The 20820-nt window shown below is 50.3% G+C and overlaps 1 protein-coding gene across 1 annotated transcript; it reads right to left on the bottom strand.

Moving 5' to 3' along the window:
* Positions 1-701: 701 nt before the first annotated feature.
* Positions 702-16981, bottom strand: SLC2A10 (solute carrier family 2 member 10). The gene is made up of 5 exons (XM_057701599.1): positions 16885-16981; positions 9207-10490; positions 8498-8620; positions 5860-5995; positions 702-2237 (listed from the first exon to the last, which is right to left on the bottom strand). Exons 1-5 carry the CDS (start codon positions 16886-16888, stop codon positions 2159-2161), a joined length of 1626 nt encoding a protein of 541 aa, XP_057557582.1. The 5' UTR covers positions 16889-16981; the 3' UTR covers positions 702-2158.
* Positions 16982-20820: the final 3839 nt, after the last annotated feature.

Raw genomic sequence — 20820 nt, forward strand, 5'->3', positions numbered from 1 at the left:
TATGTATATGTGTAAATTTTACTAGGATAAAGGATGTGTTTGTTGCACAAAATTGACAAATTTACAAATAATAATAAACACTTTATTGTAAATACTCTTTATTGTAAATTCCATCTAGGCATTTCTCACAGAAATGTTTTCATTGCTTTTTTCTGCCAAACTCTTGATTCCAAAACCAACTGTCCCTGCAATTTAGCCATGACTTAAAATCAGACCATGAAGAAATGCTTGACAACAATACAACTCAGCGAAGAAGTCACTCACATCACTGAAGCGTGAATACAGTTCTGACATGAATGCTAGTTGAAATTTTTGTTCCTGTTAATGAATAAGACGGAAGTAAAACAATGAAGACAGAGTCCGAACTCCTTCACCAGTGATGTGCGTCGCTTGTTGGCTGAACTGGATAATAATCCCTTCCATTTTTTGTGCCATTCACAATGTATCGACTAGAGACGGGACAAACTGTAAGTTTACTCTACATTATTACCATTTTATCCATCACATTCTTAACACTGGAAAATCAACAGAACAACAGGTCAAGCCCTGATCTGTGGTGTTCCCCAATCTCTGTGGTGCAGACACACTCCCTGTGTACTTTTCAAAGGACCAACATGACATCACTGAATGCAGAATCGGCAAGAGATGGCCGGTGCCCCTCCCCAAAATTCCTCATGAGATGCAATAGCTGTAAATCACCCTATGAGCACAGGTGAGCGCAAAATGTAGTAAAATAAGGAGGTGATGAGTTTTTAGTATGTATTACCTTGGTTTTTAATATAATTTATTTAAGTATAAATTTAAATAATTTAATTTTTTAGCAGCTGTGTTTAACAACGAGCTTGCAAATGTCCTGAAAATTTAACAATCAGCTCTTACAAGCCAGCACAAGCCAGCTCCAGCTGGATCTAAGGGAAGTATCTAGAAACAAGAGGAGAGGAGGACTCTGGGCGGGGGGGGGCCAGAGTCCTGTGGGGGCAGAGCTACTTGCTCAGTCTCCATCTGACTCACCCCTTGTGGGGGGGGGGAGGGTGACACTTTACAATGTCCCAAAGGGACCTGGGTATTGAGGGTGAATAGAAATCCTGTCCGTCCTGACCAGCAGAATGGGACCAGTTGAAGACCCTCCTGATGGGAGACAGAGGTTAAATATACCCCTGGGGGCACAGTCATCCCCATTCTGCAGATGTGGAAACTGAGGCTTGAGGAAGTTGTTACTTATCCAAGGTCAGTAGCTGCCAAAAGGTGGAGGTCACACCGACAACCAGGTTTGTTAGCTTCCAGACCCATCTCCTTTCTGCACAGTCCTCCTGCACCAACCTGCAAACAGTTCCTGGAGTTCATGCCCTGTGCTGTGATGGCCCTTGGGTTTTAGTGCACACAACTCTGGAATTCTCTTCACCTTTTCCCTGATTAAAATTTATATCCTGTAAAGAGATGACTAGCAAGTTGAGAGCAGGGCCCATGCTGAATACCTGTGATATTGCCAGCACTTAGACTTCAAGCTCATTGGCATCAGAAGAAATCTTAAGAACCACCTGGTTTCCCCATTGTAACATATAGGGGAAGCTGAGGCCCACGGTCAGACAGCAAGAACACGAGCAGCTTCAGGGCTAGAACGCAGGACTAGAATTCCTACCAACCATCTGAGTTGCTGGTGAGTGACAAATATTCTAGGTAAGTGAATTAGAGGGGGTGAACAAAATGAGATCTAAGAGCCAAAAAGCAGGCTTCCCTCTCGCCCAAAAGTCCCAGCCAGATGGAGAAAGAGAATATGGTATCCTCAGCTGGATTTAGGAGTGATTCCGAGAGAGACTTCCTGCCAAGGTGGTACCCTCGAGACTCTTTGAGAAGGCCCATGGAGCAACGGAGCCTCCATGAGATATTCTCTTCTTAGGTTCATTACTGCAGAGATGTGCAGAGTCAGTAGGGAAACTGAGGCAGGAAGGCAGAGCCTCAGGAACCCTCAGAGCCTGAGACTCCACATGAAGACTTTTGAGTTCTCCGATTTTCATCCCTTTTGCTCCAGCAAAACACAGCTTTCCTGGAGCAGGGGTGCCTCTTGAAGGATCACCTAGAACTTGTGCTCTGGGGCCAGGTGAGCCGGAAGCTGAAGGCTGTCTGCTAACGCTGCGGTTCCAGCAGACAGATGGACTCCTCAGGGGGCTGCAGAGACTTCGATGCGGCTGTACTGGACGCCAGTCGAGCTCTGCCTGTGGCCAAAGCTCAGGGCGAACCTGGCGAACAGAGAGCGAGTGGGGTCAGAGGGTGGCAGGGCCTAGCGGCCTTCCCCGGGGTGACGGGAATGGACCATCCTTGGCATCCCTGCCCCTTCCCCTGCCCACTCCCACCTGACCCTTCCTGCTTCAATGTACATTTCCATCTTCTGGACCACCCAGCTTCTCCTCCTGGTCTTCCTGTGTCCACCTGCGCCCCCTACAGCCGGTTCTTCCCATTACAGCCAGACTGACCTAAGCATGAAGACCAGCCCCTGTCACTCTTGCTGAGAAGTGACATCACGCTCAGCCTCACATCCAAGCCCCTCTCTGCAGAGGGCCTCTCCCACGTCACTGCCCTCCAGTCCCATTTTCCCATTCCACCCCAGCCACGTGGGTCTCCTGTCTCGCTCTTCAATAATGCCCAACTTGTTCCCACCTCGGGATCTTTGCTCTGGCTGTTCCCTCTGCCTAGGACAGTCTCTTCTAGCTCTTGGAAAGGATGGCTTCTTCTCATCATTGTGGTCTCAGCTCAATTGCTGCCTCTTCACAGAGGCCTTCGTTGAGCATCTTTTCATTCATTAACTAGAGCAAGAGTCACTGATGGCCTGTGATGGGCTGGGTGCTGTTCTAGGCCCTGGGATAGAACAGTGAATGTAACAGGTACACAAAAATGTCTCCAAGGTCATGAAGCGCTCATGATCAACTTGTGTCCTGAATGTGCCTGTGGTACACATGGACCCTAGCTAAAGAAATGGAAATCTCCACACTGCCCCCAAGTCCACTGTTCACTCTCTGACAGTTTAACCTGCCTTATTTTCCTTATCATATGAACACCACTCTGAATTTATCTTATTCATGCATTTAGGTGTTCTGTAATCCATCTCTCCCCTTTGCATTAAAATGTAACTTCCTCCTCAGTCCAGAGACAGGGTGTCTTGTGGTTACAGGTCTGTCAGAGCCTAGTACAGTGCCTGGCTCCTAGCTGGCACTTGAAAATATTTGCTGAAAGTGAATGAACGGATTCCTGAGAAATTGGGACAAAAGCTTTTTGAAAGCTCTTTTGATGATCATATCACCCTGGAAGTGGAAAGGTCTCTTCTGAACGCAAGTAACCTGATGTGAAAGAGAAAGGAACATGCCTATGGCACTGAATGGCCACTGAGGGCAAGGGGTCTGAGCCCCTCAGTTGCTGAGGTCTCTCTTAAGGAGCAGAGGAACCAGACCAATAAGCTGCAGGTCCCCATTTCCAACAAGCACATCTGAGGCATGAGGACATGAATAGAAGTAAACCCCATAGCAGTGGACACTGGCTCCATCCAGCTTCCATTCTCCCGTTTCCTTGGGGCACTAGGTCTCCTCTGTTGCATGGGATCTTGGTAGGGCTGTCAATCAAGGAGCCTTGCCCTATCCTGGCCAAGCTGGGGGGTTAGGGGGTGGGCACATAAAGCAGGCTTAGCCAGTCAGACTTTCTCTTGGGAATGTGACTCTTGTATGGAGCAACACAGCACTGAAAACAGTTGGTGCTGGAAGGAGGGTCCCATCAGTGCCTGCTGTCATGATCCCTGGAACTTCCCGCGTCCCCATGGTCCCCATGGTTGAGTTTCTTTCTCTCTCTGTGGCCTCTAATATCCGGGGCCCCCTGAATCAGAGGGACTGGAGTGATGACTCCCCCAGACACAGACCTGCCTCCGCACCCAGCCAAAGCCCCTAACTTCCTGTTTTTCCCGGAGGTGGTAGAAGATCCAGCCTCCTTTCCCCAAGGTCTGGGCCAGGCTCCTGAGTCCCCAGGTCCAGCTCAGCAGTCCCCTGAGCTGCAATTCCATCCTGCCTCACCCTAAAGCTGGCCTCTGTCTGCCTTTCATCCTCATCCCAGAGGAGTGGTCTGGGATCTTCTCCCAAGAAAGCTGGCATGGCAGAGATTCCAGGTGGCTCCTAGTATCTGTTCCTCCTTTATGTCTAGTGACAGCACCCTTGATGTTGAGGTGAGCACATGGCACCCAGATTAAAGACCATGTCTCTCAGCTGCCCCTGCAGGTGGGTGTAGCCACGTTCTGTCCAGAGGGTTGTAGGTAGCAGTGACATGTGCATCTTTCAAGCTGTGTGTCCTCCTCTTCCCCTTCCCTCTTGCAGGGATGTGGTGGCTCCCATGGGCCATGTGGAAAAGGTCATACTGAAGAGATGGCAGAGCAACAAGAGAGATGGAGCCTGGGACCCTGGATAACCTCTTGAAGCACAACTTCAATGCTGGTCCCAGACCTCCTAGATTCAGACTATTCCAAGCAGCCAAATCTGTCTCCTAACTAATACTGCTGGGCTGCTGAGGGCCCTGCAGAAGGTGTTATGCATCGGACTAGGAGTGAGCACTGGCAGAGAACACTCTGGGGTGGGGTGGACCAAGTTTGAAGTTACATGGACTTGTTTTGCATCCCTTTAGAAGCAAGGTTGGGGTGGGGCAGGCAGCTGCAGGGGGGCACGTTCCAACTCACCATTAGAATGATTTATTTTTTAATCTTTTAGGGCCTCCAGGGAATAGAATGGGCCATCAGACACTGGTGACTCCCTTTATCACAAAAGGCAACCTAGGGCATTTGCCACGGATGCTTAGGATTATAGTGGTTTCAGGTCCCTTCTGACACCCCCAAGTACTCTTTATTTCAGCAGCCCAAGGTCTCTGATGATAAAATTTTGAACTTCTGTCTAGGACCTAAAGTCCTTACATGATCTAGCTCCTACCCACTTGGCCAATCTGATCTTCTGCCCTCCTCCCCTCCCTCCTTGCTCCCTCTGTTCCAGCCACACCGGCTTCCCTGTTGTTTTTTGCATATGCCAGATACACTCCCAACCTCAGGGCCTTTGCACCTGCTGTTCCCTCTACCTGGAAGGCTCGCCCCGCCTCATCTTTATATGGCTGCCTCCTTCTCATTGACTTAAGTTGTACCTACTCAGAGAAGGCTTCCCTCTCTGACCACCCACTCTAATTTAGCCACAACCCCCTGCCCCTCTGTCTCTCTCTATCCACCAGTTGGACCCTCTCCATGTATTTCTGTTTCCTTTTCTTCCAACTACACATCACTAACTGAAACACGTTTGTTACTGCATTCGTTGGATTATTTATTTTCTGTTCCCCTCCCCCACTAGAACAGCAGCTCTGTGAGGACAAGGACCTTCTCCATCTTATTTTCAAACACATTTCCTAATGCCCAGAACACTGCCTAGGATATGATAGGGACTTAATAAACACTCACTGAATGAGTAGATTATGCCCACAGTTCTTTGTGTGCCATTCAAAAGGCCACGATTACAATATTTTGTTTCTCTGAGCTTCCATGACTCTAAGATTCTGTAGTTTTAGGATCCAACTATTCTAACTTCCTGTGATTCCATAACTGCATGATTTTTAAATTCCTATGAGCTGAGCTCAAAGTCAAATGAAACTGCTGTACGAAGACACAAAACAACTCAAGGAAAAGAGTTCATGTATGAAGACAGGACAAAGCCCATTGTGTTCAGGCAGTAAGAACAAGAGGAAGAGAAGAAGAAAACTCTTTTGCACAAGGAAAGTGTAATGACCAGAATCCTGAAGCAAAGTGCTCAGGGTTTGATGCCACTCTTCCCCCCAGGCTGGCCCTAACCCCCTTACCATCTCTTCTGGAATTGCTGGTCTATCTCTGCCAATGACTGGCCTTTTGTTTCAGGGACAAATAAATAGATGAAGCCCAGGCCGAAGACAGCAGTCAGCCCGTAGAGCAGGAAGGTCCAGGACAAGCCAATGGCACCTGAGAACAACAGGGTAGGAATGTGGGCAGGGTGCAGCCTGGGCCAACTGGTCGACCAGTGTTCCAGTTTGAAAATCACTTCGCCCAGAGCAGATCCTCCAGATGGTAGATTTGCAGAACAACCAACACACTGTCAGATAAGAGTACCTTAAAGCAGGAGTAGGACTGGTTGTCCCAGAGACAGGCAAAGGGCCAGGGCCTAAATCCACAAACATTTTGGACATCTTGCCTTTATGGGAAAGCCCACTCACCCACTTACCCACACCTGAAACACTAACCAGAGGTGTGCCATTGGCACCTGGAAATGTGAATGAAGGGAAAATGACATCCACCTCAGCAGCGAACAGCTGCAGGAGGCAGCCTTGGCAAAGCTCAGCTCTGAACAAACATCCTCAGAAATTCCATGAATTTAGTAAATCAAGCATTCAGCCAGTTTGATGTGTGGCTAGTTTGGGAGAGAAGACAGAAGCCTCAGCTCCATCCAGAAGGCTGTGAGGGAAGAGACTTTTTCCAGGCAGGAGCACCCGTTATGTTTTAGACACCATTCTCACCTCTAACAGCCATGGTCACATGTCCTCTGAGCAGCTGCCCTTAACCAGCTTGACCTCCACTTAATCCTCATACCAGCAGACAGAGAGTGCTGAGCTGGGAGAAGGAGGGCTGGGTTCTAGTCTTACTACCTGGCTAGACTTGGGAAGGACATATTTCCCGGTCTGTGAGATGGGGATGATAGGGATATGATACAATTCTAACAGGTCTTACCTCCCTCCCTCCCTCCCTTCCTTTCTTCTTCCCTCTCTCCCTCCCTTCCTTCCTTCCTTCCTCCCTCTCTGTTTCTCACTCATTCATTCCACATAAAGGGAATGCTTGAAGAGTGAGGCACAGGGAGAAGCTTGGATTCCCAAAGACTGGGTGTGGGGACAGGCATGGTGGCTGGGTTCTTCTATCAGTATTTCCCACAGCCCCCCAGGGCTCCTCCTTTGAAGAGCAAACACTTGGGTGCAGGAAGTGGAAAAATAACTAAACCCTAAGAACTGTGCCTTGGGTCCTGTAGTGAAGGAGCCCCACCCACTTTGGCCCTGATGACCCCTGGCCTTGGGTCATGAGCATCCTCAGTATCTCAGAGACCCTTCCCTGGTGTTCTGGGCCCATCTAATTCCCACCCTACCCCACCACCGCCCAGACTGGGTTTGAAAGCTGGGTAGGAAGAGATGATGTCATCCAAACTAGATCTGAGAAAACCCTTCTGCTGGCAGGTGGGCATGAGCCAGTTTAAGCTGGTTTAGAAGAAAACATAAAGGTGGCTCCTGCACCTGGTGGTCTCAGACACGTTCTCTCCAGGGCTGGGGTAGCCCTTCGCCTCTTAATCTGGCTTGGAGAATTTTACAGCGTGTTTGAGGGTTCTAGATGTTGTCAGACACTTCCGTGGAGCTTCTGCACAAAGTTTTATTTGAAGAGTAGTTCTGCTGCTACAAATAGGAAAAATATTTAAACTTCCCTGCTTTTTTTTTTTTTTATTTTGGCCACGCAGCATGCGGGATGGTTCCCCAACCAGCGATCGAACCCAGGCCTCTGCAGTGAAAGCACCAAATCTTAACCACTAGTCCATTAGGGAATTCCCTAAATTCCTCTACTTCAGAGTGGAAACTTTCAGCTATAGAGGATGGACTTGTCTCGATGGGGGCTGGGGGCAAAGCCCAGGTCTCCCAACCTCCCCCATCCCTCCATCCCGTGTTTGTTTCCCTCCCCCCACCACCAACGGGAGATGTCTTCTTGCACGAATGAGAACTGGATGCTTCAGCTCTAACCCTCCTTCAGCCTCATCTCCCAGGTTGTCAGTAAAGCCAGCCCCCACAACTGATGAGGTCTGGAATGAGGTAGAAACTTCACAGGTCATATTTTCTGTTGTCTTTGTCTCCCAGCCCCTCCTCTTCCTTTTTCTAGCACCTCGATTTCCTTTGGGGAACCCTCCCCCTACTCTCCATGCAGTTGAGTAAGGCTGTCTATCCCCACCCCCCCACTCCCCACCTCCAGAGTGGGTATATGGCCCCAGGCCTGGGCATCAGACTAGTCTAGCCCTCCAGCCACAGTGATTGGTTCAGGGATGGGCACGTGATCTTGCTGAGCCAATGAGAGTCAGTCCCAGGACATGAGTGAGAGCCACTGGAAAAGCCATGCTCTCCTTCCCCAGGCCTGCCAAGATGCAGAGGCCCGTTTGTGGTCATCTTTGCAGCCACCTGGTGGATCTGCCTGAGAATGAAGCCCGCAGTGCGGGAGGCAGAGCCAAGAGAGCGCGAAAGCCTCTGGATCAGTCATGCTTGAAGCCATCTACCGTCCTCTTTTCATGATTTAAGACATAAATATTCTTTTGTTCATAAACTGGTTTGCATGGGGTTTTCTGCCACTTATACCCGGACCAAAAGGAAGCCCAGACTCTGTCCTCAGTCAGTTGTTTCTGGATCTTGAAGGAACCGGGCCAAGGAATTAGGTCAGAGGACTCACCGATGAGGTCGAGGAAAGAGAGGCTGATGAAGAGGTTGGCGGCCCAGTTGAAGCTGTTGCAGAAGGCGAAGGCCCGCCCTCGGATCTCCATGGGGTAAATCTCGCTGAGGACAAGCCAGGTCACTAGGATAGGAGAGCAGGGAGGACTCCTAGGCTGCAGCTGGGACCCGGGGCCTGGCACCCATGATCCAGCAGGCAGTCCCTCAACAGTGTGATTCAAGCAGAGTGTCAGGCCCCAACCCCCAGCTCTCCCTACTGCTTCCCCCACACGGCTGTAGAGTCCCTTCAGGGGGACACACAGCTGTAAGAGTCCCTTTAGAGGGACCAGCAATATAGGTTTGCCCAGGGAACGGAGGGGTTTCCTGGGACATCAGACTTTCAGTGTCCTGGGCAAACTGGGATGGCTGGTCACCCTATTCATTAAATTCCTTTCCAGTAAACTCTTCTGAGTGAGCTATCCCAGGCACATTCTGGTTTTACGAAGCCTGAAGCTTAGATAACTTGGGGCCTTTAGAAGAGAGAAAATATTACAAACATAAATTAGGTCCTGCCCTCAGAAGTACCTTCAAAGAAGCAAGGAGCCCTGACGTCTGAGTTCATTGTTCTCATGATCAAGCCACCTCTAGTCACTCTGAGACCCTGACTGATTCGGTCCCCAGGCTTTCCGCTAGGAGGGATGGAAGTTACCTGCAAGAGAACTCCAACTTACCTGGTCCAAAGCCAAAGGAGAAGGCGCTCACAAAGACCATCATGCAGACCAGCGCGGTCCAGTGCAGCAGGGCATGTTCCGAGGCAGGAGCAGGGGGTGCAGGGGGCGCGATGCTTAGGGCTGCCAGGGGCGGGCCTGCGGGGTCCCCAGCTCCGTGATGAGGCTTGGTTTTCTCAGAGGTTGACAAGACTGGCCGCCCTGGGCTCTGGTTGGTCGTTGGCAGCAGAGGTGGAGCCAAGCCCTTGGGCAGGCTAGCGTCTCCAGGGAGGCCTGCCAGCCTGGTGGCATTGGGCGTGGCCAGGCAACTTGGGCCTGAGTCCATGGGCACCGCAAAGCTGACGAGGCCGATGCCGCTGACCGACAGGGCCATGAGGGCACAGCCAGCGAGCAACAGGGCCCTGCGGCCCGCTCGGTCCACCAGCCCCAGGGCGGTCAGGGTGGCCGCCACCTTCACCGCGCCGAGCCCCACAGAGGCCAGCACCGCCGAGGAGCCCCCGCGGAAGCCGACCGAGCGGAAGATGGTGGAGGCGTAGCACAGCACGTTGGGCTGCCCTGTTAGCTGCTGGAAAAGCACCAGCCCCAGCCCCACTGTGGTCCGGCCTCGCATGTTATCCCGGGCCCTGAAGAGGTCCAGAAAGGAGTATCTTGGCCTCCCCAGGCCCAGTTTCGTGGCCTCACCTCCCTGGAGGGGGATGAGGTCCTTGTGGGCTACAGCCTCACCTGCACCGGCAGGGAGGAAGAGGAGGCTGAGGGACTGCAGGAGAGCAGGCGCAGCGGCCCAGCCAAACATATGCCTCCAGCCCCAGGGAGCACCAGCCAGCGCGTAGCTGAGTGCGTAGGAGAGCAGGATGCCCACGGTGAGGCCTGCCTCGTAGAGGGACACCAACACTCCCCGCTGCCGTGGCCCCACCAGCTCTGACACGTAGATGCAGCAGGCCATGGACGAGAGGGAGATGGCAAAGCCAGCCACCGAGCGGCCCAGGACCAGCCAGGTCAGCGAGCTGGCCAGGCCCAGGCTCAGGCTGCTGGCCAGTAGCACCAAGTTGCTCCCGAGGATGGCTTGCTTCCTGCCATAGCGGTCGATGAGGAAGCCCCCTACCAGGGAGGCGAGGAGAGCCCCCAGGAGCAGACTGCCCACGAGGAGCTCCTGTTCTGAACAGCTTAGCCCAAAATCAAGCTGCAGTGGCAGCAGGGCACCCGATATGACTGCCAGTTCGTAGCCAAAGGTCAGGCCACCCAGCAAAGACACAGAGGAACACAGGGGCAGGAGGAGTGAGGGTCGGCCTGGAAAACAAAAGTGACAGGGACAGAATGCAGAGTGTTTTCTTGCCAGAGCACCCATCCATCCATCCATCCATCCATGCCTCCATCCACCCATCCATCCATCCATCCATCCATGCCTGCATCCACCATGCCTCCATCCATCCAGCCAGCCAGCCAGCCAGCCAGCCAGCCAGCCATCCGTCCATCCAGCCAGCCATCCTCCTCTCAATCTGTCTACGCCTTCCATCTCTCTATCTATTCACTCATCGATTCATGTATTTCTCTACTACAGCCATCCACCTGTTCATTTATTCATCCATCACCCATTCATCCACTTCTTCCTTTGACCATCTGCCTCACCATCCATCTAATCCATCTGTACATATACCCACACATGCATGCGTGCATCCACCCATTCGTTGACTTCTTCCTTTATCCATCCATCCATCCATCTGTCCATCCATCCATCCATCCATCCATCCACCCATCCACCCACCCATCCATCCATCCATCTGTCCGTTCATCTATCCACTCCTTCCTTCATCCATCCACTCCATTCACCCATCTATTTATTGACCAATCTATCCACTCATCCCTTCATCAGTCACTCCTCCACCTGTCCATCTACTCCATCCACCACATATTCATCCATTCATTGGTTCATTCATCTGCCCCTTAATTCACCCAAACATCCATCCATTTATTGATCCATCCATCCACACATATATCCATTCATCTACCCCTCTTTGTATTCCATCCCTTATTTACCCAGACACAAACACACCCATCCAATCCATGCATCCATCCAATCATTGCAAAATTTATCTGGCATCTACAACACACCAGGCAGTGTTCTTAGGGCTGGCAATACAGTGGTGTTTTCAAGGACTTGAAGTTCTATTAGAAAAAGGCAGATGATCAATGAAATATATAATTTTAGGTGGTTATAGGTGTCAAGGGAATTCCCTGGTGGTCCAGTGGTTAAGATTCTGTGCTTCCCCTGCAGAGGGCATAGGTTTGATCCCTGGTCCTGGAACTCCCACATGTTGCATGGTGCAGCCAAAAAATGAATTTAAAAATTTTAAAAAAATTTAAAAGGCAGGGAAGGGAGATTGAGAATGATGGAAGAGTTCTGTTTTAAGTAGGGTAGCCAGCTAAGGCATCTCTGAAGAGGGAAAATTTGAGCAGAGATCTGAATGAAGTGAGGGTGAAAGGCATGTAAAACATGGGAGAAGAACATTCCGGACAAGGGAATAGTAAGAACAAAGGCTCTGAAGCAGGACAGTTTTTGGTATGTTTGAACAATAACTATTAATAGTTAATGCTTATGTGGTACTAAGTGCCAGGTCCTGTTTTAAGAGCTTTACATGTATTTACTCATTTAATTCTTCCAACAACCTTAAAATATACTGTTATTAGCATCATCCTCCAAGGCACAGAGAGGTTGAGAAACTTTCTTATGGTCACACGGCAAGTAAGCGGCAAAGCTGATGGGGCTAGAGAGTGCAGGCTTTTAATCACAGCGTTATTGAGCAAGGGGGCCTGAGTGGCTGGAACCCAGTAAGTGCGAGTAATAGGATGAGGTAAGAGAGCCGGGCAGGGGCCAGATCAGGTACAGCTTTGTAGGTCAGGAGGACATTGAGGGATGTCATTCTCAGTGGATTCTATCCACTTTTCAAGCCTTTGAAAGCTTGAGCTGGGGAGAGGGGGGATCTATGGTAGTCGCCAGCACATGTGGATATCGAGCACTTAAAATGTGGCCAGTGTGATGAAGGAACTGCGTTTTTAACTTTATTTAATTTTAATTAAGTGTGAAAAAAGCCACATGTGGCCAGCAGCTACCGTGTTGGCAGAGCAGCTGAACAGGTTGCTCTTAATTTTTAACTCACATATGTAAATAAATATTACAGGAGTAATCCAGGTGTATCTATCTCACCCACCCCCACCCTGGACCCAACAAGAACATTCATAACATTATAGCTAAATTTATGGAGTGTTTGCTCGGGACCAGGCACTGCTTTGAGCACTTTTAGTGTAACAGCTCATTTAATTCTCACCACAGCTTTAGGAGGTGGGCTTTTGTTTTATTTATGAATGAGTAAAGTGATTATCAGAGACACGAAGGGACTTGTCTAAGGTCAAGAGTAGTAAGTAGCTGTGTCTAGATTCAAAGCCCGGTGGTCTGGCTCCGCGATCCATACCCTTAAACACTACATTATAAAACCTTGGCATGATAAGATTTCACTCTGTTCTCTTTCTTCTGCCTCGCCCCATCTCTGTTAGGCAATTGCAAGGGAGGAGTTTCATGGGTGGAGGAATCACCCCCCACTCTCTACTCACCGTTCTCCCCATCACCTCTGCCTCCCAGGGAATGACCCCCTGCTGTTCCCTGGCTGGCCTTGTCCTTCCTCCTCATGACCATCAATCAGTACCCTGGGGAGATGATGCTGCCCGGGTCCTGCCCCTCCTTCACTGCCCTCTGCTCCACCTCCCTCGGTTTCTGGAGTTTACTGCCCGGAGGGAAGGTTCTTACAGGCCCTGTGAAGCGATCACGTGAAAACAGAATTTTTCTGCCATTTCCTGGGTTCTTCTTGAGGTGAATGGGAACCCAGCCAAAGGGCTCAGAGGGAAAGCTGACCGTCCACAGGTTTTGTCAGAAAATGCAGCAGGACAGATTCAGGTCACAGTGGTAAGAGCAGAACAGCAACAATAAAAGTGAGATCAAATAGTAATAATAACAGGTGTCATTGACGGAGTATCCCCTCTCTGCAAAGACTTTAGGTGCCTTCTCTCAATTTATCTTTGTGACAACTCTAGGTGGTACTGCTCTAATTATCCCCATTTGACAGATGGGGCAACTAAGGCTCAGAGTGTTTTCACAGCTGGGAAGCACCAGGATTAGGACTCAAACGCTGACCTGACTCCTGAACCCATGCACTTAAGAGCTTTGCTGGGTTGACTTCAAGCAGGAGGGGCCGATCAGAGATAAGTGGGGTATGAGAGAGAGCAGGGGCATAGGGGGTGGATGTGGAGGGGAAATAAAGGTCTTAGGAAAACCCCAAGTCACAAATCATGGTGAAGTGATACTGACCGTGAAGCTGTGAAGAACAGCCTCAAAGGAGTCAGGGCCGCTAGAAAGATGGGAGAAGAGCATTCTCTTTCTTAAGCTTTCCAAGGCTCCCACCACCTGCTCCATTAAGTCCTAACTCCTTAGCATGACCTCCCAGATCCTTTACGAGCTGGTGGCCCCAGCCCAGGAAGTCCTTGGCTACCTCTCCTCCCTGCCCCCAACCCCACCTCTCCGACACACCCTGCAAACACTGGTTCCTGGCACACACCATACATTTTCATGCCACTCTGCCTGTGGGTTTGCTGGTCCCTCTCTTGCCTCACCTGTGTTTCCCAAATGCTCACTCATCCTCTTTAGTCCCGGCTCCTCTCCCCGAGGGGCCTCCAGTAATACATGTCTGTTATTTGGCATCAGTCCCCCACGCTCTGTGGGGAGCTGCCCTTCCCAGTCCTACCTTCATCTCTCAGTCTCCAGATCTGGAGTGGCGATGACCTTCCCACTCCACCCCCAGCACCCAGCTCCAGAGGTGTGTCCATGACCCAGCTCTGATCAGCCAGCAGATTTCCTGGCCTTGGACAGTGGTGAATGCCATGTGACTGAACCTGAGCTAGTGAGAGTCAGTCCAGCCCAGGATGTTTGCTTACTTGGGGTACTGACCTGGTAGTTTACCTGCCTAGAGCAGCTGGGGGCTGTCTTCCCCTGGGAGGGATTCCTGACAATGCTGCCTGAGCCCCTAGATCCAACCACTCCTGAAGCCATGGACTTTTCAGTGACCAATAAATAACCCCCCTTCCCCACTTTTTTTAGCTAAGCTAGTTTGAGAGAATCTCTAATTCCTGTACATCTCCCTCAACTTTCCAAGTCATATTTTTCACTTCCAATCAACTCTGCTTTCTCCTGCATTTATTCACACTAAGTAATTGAGTAATTGATGTGTTTACCTTATTGAACTGAACAGTATGGGGACAGAGACTTACTGTCTCTGTGCTTCCAGGGCTCCAGCCCCACGCTGACATCCAAGGTGGGCTCAGTAAAGCTTCTACTGAGTGAACAAATGACTGAGTCAGGGTCCAGGGCGGCATCTCCATGCCCCATTTCAGGACTGTGTCAGATGCATTTGAACTTAATCTAATGCTCTAGAGCAGCCAGGAGGATCCTATGATAGCCCAAATCAGACCACATCACTCTGCTCAGAGCCCTCCAAGGCTCCCACTTCACTCTGAAAAAAAGCCAAAGTCCTGTCAGTGGCCTTCAAGGCCTTGTAGGACCTGCGTCCCTTAACTGGGCCCTGGCCACCCCAGCCTCTTTGCCTTTCCTCCTCACTCCAAGCCCGTCTCAACTCAAGGCTTTTTATCAGGTGTCACCTCTGCCAGGAAAGCCCTTTCCCTCCATTTCAGTGTCCCCAACCCCCCTTCCCTCTGGTCTCTGCTCAAGCATTGCCTTCTTGTAAGGCCTTCCCTGGTCCTCTACTTAAAAACGCAAGCTCCTGTGGTACCCAGCACTTTGTATCTCCCTTCCCTGCTTGTTTTCTCCATGGTACTTTCCATCATCTGAAATAACTATAGGTTTTACGTATTTATTGGGCTCGCAACCAGAACGTCGGCTCCAAAGGAACAGGGACTGTTTGTTCTCACTTGTCTCCTGATGCTGGGGTAAGTTCCTGGCATACAGTAGGCACTCAGTAAATACTGGTTGAGTAAACAGATAACTGAATGAGTGAATGAACTCAAGACATAGGGAATCCAGAGAGAAAGGATATTGGCTCTTGAGAATCTTGGCAGGCAGGCGGGGGGAGTGGAGGCCCAGGGCCTGGAAGTGGCCATGGACAGGAAGTGGAGTAAATCCTGGCCTCCAAATTAGGACAGCTCATCCTGGATTTAGGAACCACTCTCCCTTGCTATGAATTGTCTAAACATCGTTGGTATGTGAAGCTGTCTCACAGTGGACAAAATCTCTCATTTCTCTAAGCCTCTCCTTATGGAATGCACAGCTTCCCAGGGAGAGAATTAAGGGGCAGATGAAGGGGAAAGAACCCAGGTTTTGGGTAGCCATGTCACCAGCTGTAAGTCCCAGGGCACGCTCGGTTGGTGACACTAGAGCAGCGTTTCAACCAGCGTCACAATGTATCGGATCCCTCCCTCACCAGAGACCTGCCATGGCTTCCCCTAAACTCCAGGGAAAAGCCAGGAGGGAAACTGAACCATGCAAATATCCTCACCCAGAAGCCTGGCTTCCAAATATCCCAGCAACAGGTGATGCTTACAGAGCAGTCACTATAGCCAGCCTCACCTCCTTTTCCAGAAGCCATACCTGTATCAGCTGCCTTAATCCCTACAGCAACCCTATGACACAGGCACTGGTGCCATTCCCATTTTACAGATGAAGCAATTGAGGCACAAAGTGTTTAAAGACATTTCCCTGTGGTGACAGTCTGTAAAGCGACAGAGCAGTTTCTGAACTCAGGCAGTCTGACTCTGGAGTTCCAATGTTGATATGATAAAAAATAAAAGCTCATGTTAACTGACCATTTACCATGGGCAAGTAGTACATGGAGTATTTAAGCTCATATTCTCACATCATTCACATGGCTTCCCTGTGATAGTTTGTTTTATTGTGACTGGTCAGAGAAGTTAACTACACTGTCCCAGGTCACAATGCCCTTAGGAAGTGGAAGAATGAGAGCTGCAACCCAGGTCTTTCTGACCCCAGAATCGATTTACAGGGTCACTGAGTTCTGGACCCCTAAACCAATGTCTGCTACATAGTGGGTGGATGAATGATTGACCATTTGATGCTTCTGAAGCGGTAGAGAAAACAATAGACCCCTTAGTCCCCTGGAGCAACAAAGAAGTTTCCTACTCCCCCACCCCCTACCCCTATACTCTCCTTCCTCTCCCCTCTGTTGAGTATCTGGAGAGCAGAGGTTTTGTCTGTTTTGTGCAGGGCAGCATCCTTAGGCCTAGAACAGTGCCTGGCGAGAAGTGCTCAGCGAGTGCGTGAATGAATTTGCTCCCTTCGGAGCCTCCACTTCAGCTGCACAATAGGAACAATTTCACTCGCCTGCTGGATGCTGTAAGGCTGAAAGTGGTCAGGACAGGGTCTGGCCCCGAGTAAGCGCCCAGTATCAAGTAAAGAGCCGTCTCAGGTCACTTTTTTTCTGGGCAGAAAGGAAACATGGGAGGAAGTGGGCCCAAGTCCCTTCCCAGCCCCCAGCCAAGGCCTGCTGTCCCAGCTGCCACCCGAGTGGGCGGTATCTGGTCGGGGCGCTGCAGCCCAGGGCAGCGGGTGCGCGCGCATGGATGGGGTCGCGGGGCTTCGCTGCCAGCAGCGCAGATTGCGACTTACCCATGATGAGCAGGACGCCGAGGCGCGCTGGGGCATCTGGGGGGTCGGGCGTGCATCCCCCGGCCGAGTCCCCGCGTCGGCCCGCCGGACAAACTTTCCGGCCCGCCTCCCGCCTCTGTCCCTCCCTCCCCGCCCGCCCGCTTGCAGCGCCAACGCCACGTCGTCCAGCCCTGGGCCTCTGTGCCTGGAGGCGGGACAGAGGTGCTCCCGGAACATTCCCAGTCTGGCACCGCCTGGCTGGGACCCCACCCGCCATCCTCCCCCCGAGAGGGACCCCACCCATCATCATCCCGATTGGGGGTAGGAACCCACAGGTTGTCCTTTCCTGTCCTCCCCGCTGGAAGGAGACTCCCCAACCACTGCGGTCCACACTAGTCTGGCCTCTCCAGCCACCGTGTACACACACACACACACACACACACACACACACACACGCGCACACACACATGCATTTACATCGACTCACACATATCCACTTCAGCCGCTCATTCTCGCACGGATTCATCATCCATTCATTGGACACTTAGGTTTGGACACCTCCCACATGCCCTCAGGCACTGTCCTAAGCCTGGAGGATGGGCTGGGAGAAACAGACAATTAACACTGTTCCTGTGGAGTTTACTTTCTGATAGGTGAAGAAGAAAGATAAATAACCAAAAGAACCAGAGAAATACCAGCTAGTGATAAAGGCCAGGCAGAGAATTAAGCTAGGGTGCTGGGTTAGGCAGACACAGTGGCTGCTTGCGGGGCGGGGGGGGGGGGGGGGGGGGGGCGGGGGGGGGCTGTCTCTGGGAAGGCTGCTCTGGGGAGGGGAGTTTTGAGCTGAGACCTCACGTTCCAGGCAGGAGGGAGACCAAAGGCAAAGGCTTTGCAGGAAGGAGCTTGGGGAGCACAAAACCAGAAACGAAGCCATAGTGCCTGCAGCGCAGGGGTTGACCGAGAGAATGGAGGGAGATGGGGCCTGAGGCAGGGGTTGGCGAAGCCCAGATCATTTAAGTCCTTGAGAGGCCAAGGACAGAATGCAATTTTATTCCAACTGACACAGAAATAACTGGGGAGTTCTAGCACGGTATAGGGAACAAGGGTGGAAACAGGATCACTTGGGAGGCTGTTGTAAGCGGTGGGGCTGGAGAAAGGTCAGCAGACTGGAGATAGACTCGATAAGGGCTGACAGACTGGGAGAGGAGCAGCTTGGAGCAGGAAAGGAGATGTGGAATTCTGTTTGGGCTGTGTGATGTTTAAGATGCTCATTAGGCATCCATGTGGAAATAGATGGGCAGTTTGATATAAGAGCTTGGAGTTCTGGAAAGGAGCCAGGCAGGGGACACCCCGCTAATTCTCCGCATCAGGCAAAAACACATATACAGGCTCAGCACTCCCATGGTCAGAGGCTTGTGCAGCCTCTCACTGCGTGTTCACACGTAAACACATTTGTTCTCATGCATCAGTAGCTATACCCTCACCCAGCAGGAATCGGGTGCCACAGACACAGACAAGCATCTGAGCAAAGAAGACAGCATGGACATGACCTTCTAGCCAGGGGGCCCGTGTACAGTTCTGAAAATAATAATAGCTGGGGCAGTTAGAAAACATGGCTCCAAAATTCTTTGTTCCTTCCCTTGAAATCTAGGTGTACTTGTGACTGCTTCGGCCAGTAGGTTGCACAGAATGGCATTGTGTGACTTCAGAGGCTGGGTCACTGGGACACTGGCACCTGGAGCCCCGAGCCTCTAAGAAGTCTGACTACTCTGAGGCCACCATGCTGTGCGGAAGCCAAAGGCACAGAGAGGCCATGTGCGGATGCTCCCGTGGCTGGTCCTAGCCTTCGAGTTATCCCAGCACTGGCTCCAGAGCCAGCCTTCAGGTGATTCCGGCTCCCAACCCTCAAATCTTTCCAGCCGAGGCCCCAGACACTGTGGAGCAGAGACAAGCTATCCCTGCTGTTTCAAGTCTGGATTCCTGACCTACAAATTCCATGAGTATAATCAAGTGCTTGTTTTAAAGTGCAAAGTTTTGAAGTAAATTGTTATGTAGCAATGATAACTGGAAACAATAGCTTAAACTATTAAGGGATAATTGATTTAAGCACTTTACATGTATTTACAACTGCCTAATGAGATTGAGATTATTAGAGTTTGCCCCCATTTTATGAATGGGGAAACTGAGGCAAAGGGAAGGGAAGTTCCTTGCTTCCATAATAAATAAATAAAATCAATAGGGCTTAAGGACACACATTAGTATTCATATATAGGTGATCCAGAAGTCAAGCTAATGGGCAAAACTGGGCTCTTTTCCATCACACTCTATTGCCTTGCTGGCATGGAAAAGAGCCCAAGAAGGCCTCTTGGCCATTGCCACATGACAATTCCTCCTTCATGTTAGTATCTGGAATTGTCACCAGGAGACCTGATACAGAAAGCCTGGGCTGTTCCATTCCTGAAATAACCTATAGAAATTATATGCTGAAAAAGGGCATGAAGTCTTTGATCTCTGTGGCTTGCATTGTCAGGAAGATGGTTGCATGCCTGATGTCAGGTTCTCTCTCTCCTAGAGAATAGAGAATCCCTCTTCACTGGTTGCCCCAAATGAGAAAGGAAAGGTTCTAATCAGGCATTTTGGTAGGCATGTTCAAAAATGGCTTCCCTGAAGGGTAGACAGGACCTAGTGACTCATTTCTAACAAATAGAATACAGAAAAGTGATGATTGTCATTCTAGAGATCAGGTTATAAAAGATGGTGATTTCCATCTTGCTCACCCTCTCCTGATCTTTTACTCACTCATCCTGATGAAGCCACCTGCCGTGTTGTGAGCTGCCCAATGGAGAGACCTACATGGCAAGAAATGAGGGTGGCCTCCAGGCAGTAACCAGGGAGGAACTAAGGCCCTCAGATTAATAATCTGTGAGGAACTAAATCCTGCCACTAATCAAAAATGTAGTCATAAAAACAAACAAAAAGGCAACACAAAAGAGGAGAGATTCACAGGGACACCAGGAATTATTAAGGTTGGTTTTTCCCTCCTATGAGAAGTCAGGGAGGGCTTCCCTGAGGAAGTGACATTTGAGCTGAGAATGGAAGGATGCTTAGATGAGTCTAGGCAGCAAAGAGGGAAAAGCACTTCTGACATGGGAAATAGCAGGTGCAAAGACCCTGTAGCGAAAGAGAGCCTGGCAAGAATAAGACTGAGAGAAGGCAAATGTGTCTGAAGATCCCAGAGCAGAGGGAAGTTTGGTGAGTGATGAGTCTGGAAGAGGGACATAGGGCCCCATGCAGGACCTCATGGATCTTTATCTGAAGCACAAGGAGCCAATGAAAGATTTTAAACTAGGTTTCCTACCATAGAAGTCAGAATCAGTCTGACCATATCAAGCCTGTGACTTGTAAATATGCTTGCACACTAGATTTTCCAAAGGAGGGTGTTGGAGGTTGGAGGGAACAAAAAGTACCCACTGAACTGAGACGGTATCTTGAGAATGAAGAACGAGGCAGGCAGCTCCATATAATGGATGGATCAGTTTATTATAGGGTAACTTACTCACAGGGTAGGAATGGGTGAACAGCAATCCACCCAGCGCATTTGCAGTTGCACTCTGAACCTTTGAGGGGCCACTGGGGCAATTTTATAGTTAACCTAGGGTATGGGGGTACCTGCTTGGAAACAGGAAGTGTGTTCCTAAGTCAAGATTTATGAATGGGTAACTAGTCTTTTAGGCGCCAGGAATATGTCAGCAAAGGTCTTCATTATTGTTTGGAGGCTAACAGAGCATATGGGCCACCTGGACCTAAAGATCATTAAACAATATCTATTAACTACAAAGCCCTTGATGACAGAGAAAAGATTTACTATGCAGAACAGCCGTAAGCAGGGCCAGTGGAAGGACAGGAGGAACTGTACGCACCCAAGATGGCGTCAGTTATGCTAACAGCCACACAGAG

Source organism: Hippopotamus amphibius, chromosome 12 (genome assembly GCF_030028045.1).
Source record: "Hippopotamus amphibius kiboko isolate mHipAmp2 chromosome 12, mHipAmp2.hap2, whole genome shotgun sequence".
NCBI classification, from domain to species: domain Eukaryota; kingdom Metazoa; phylum Chordata; class Mammalia; order Artiodactyla; family Hippopotamidae; genus Hippopotamus; species Hippopotamus amphibius.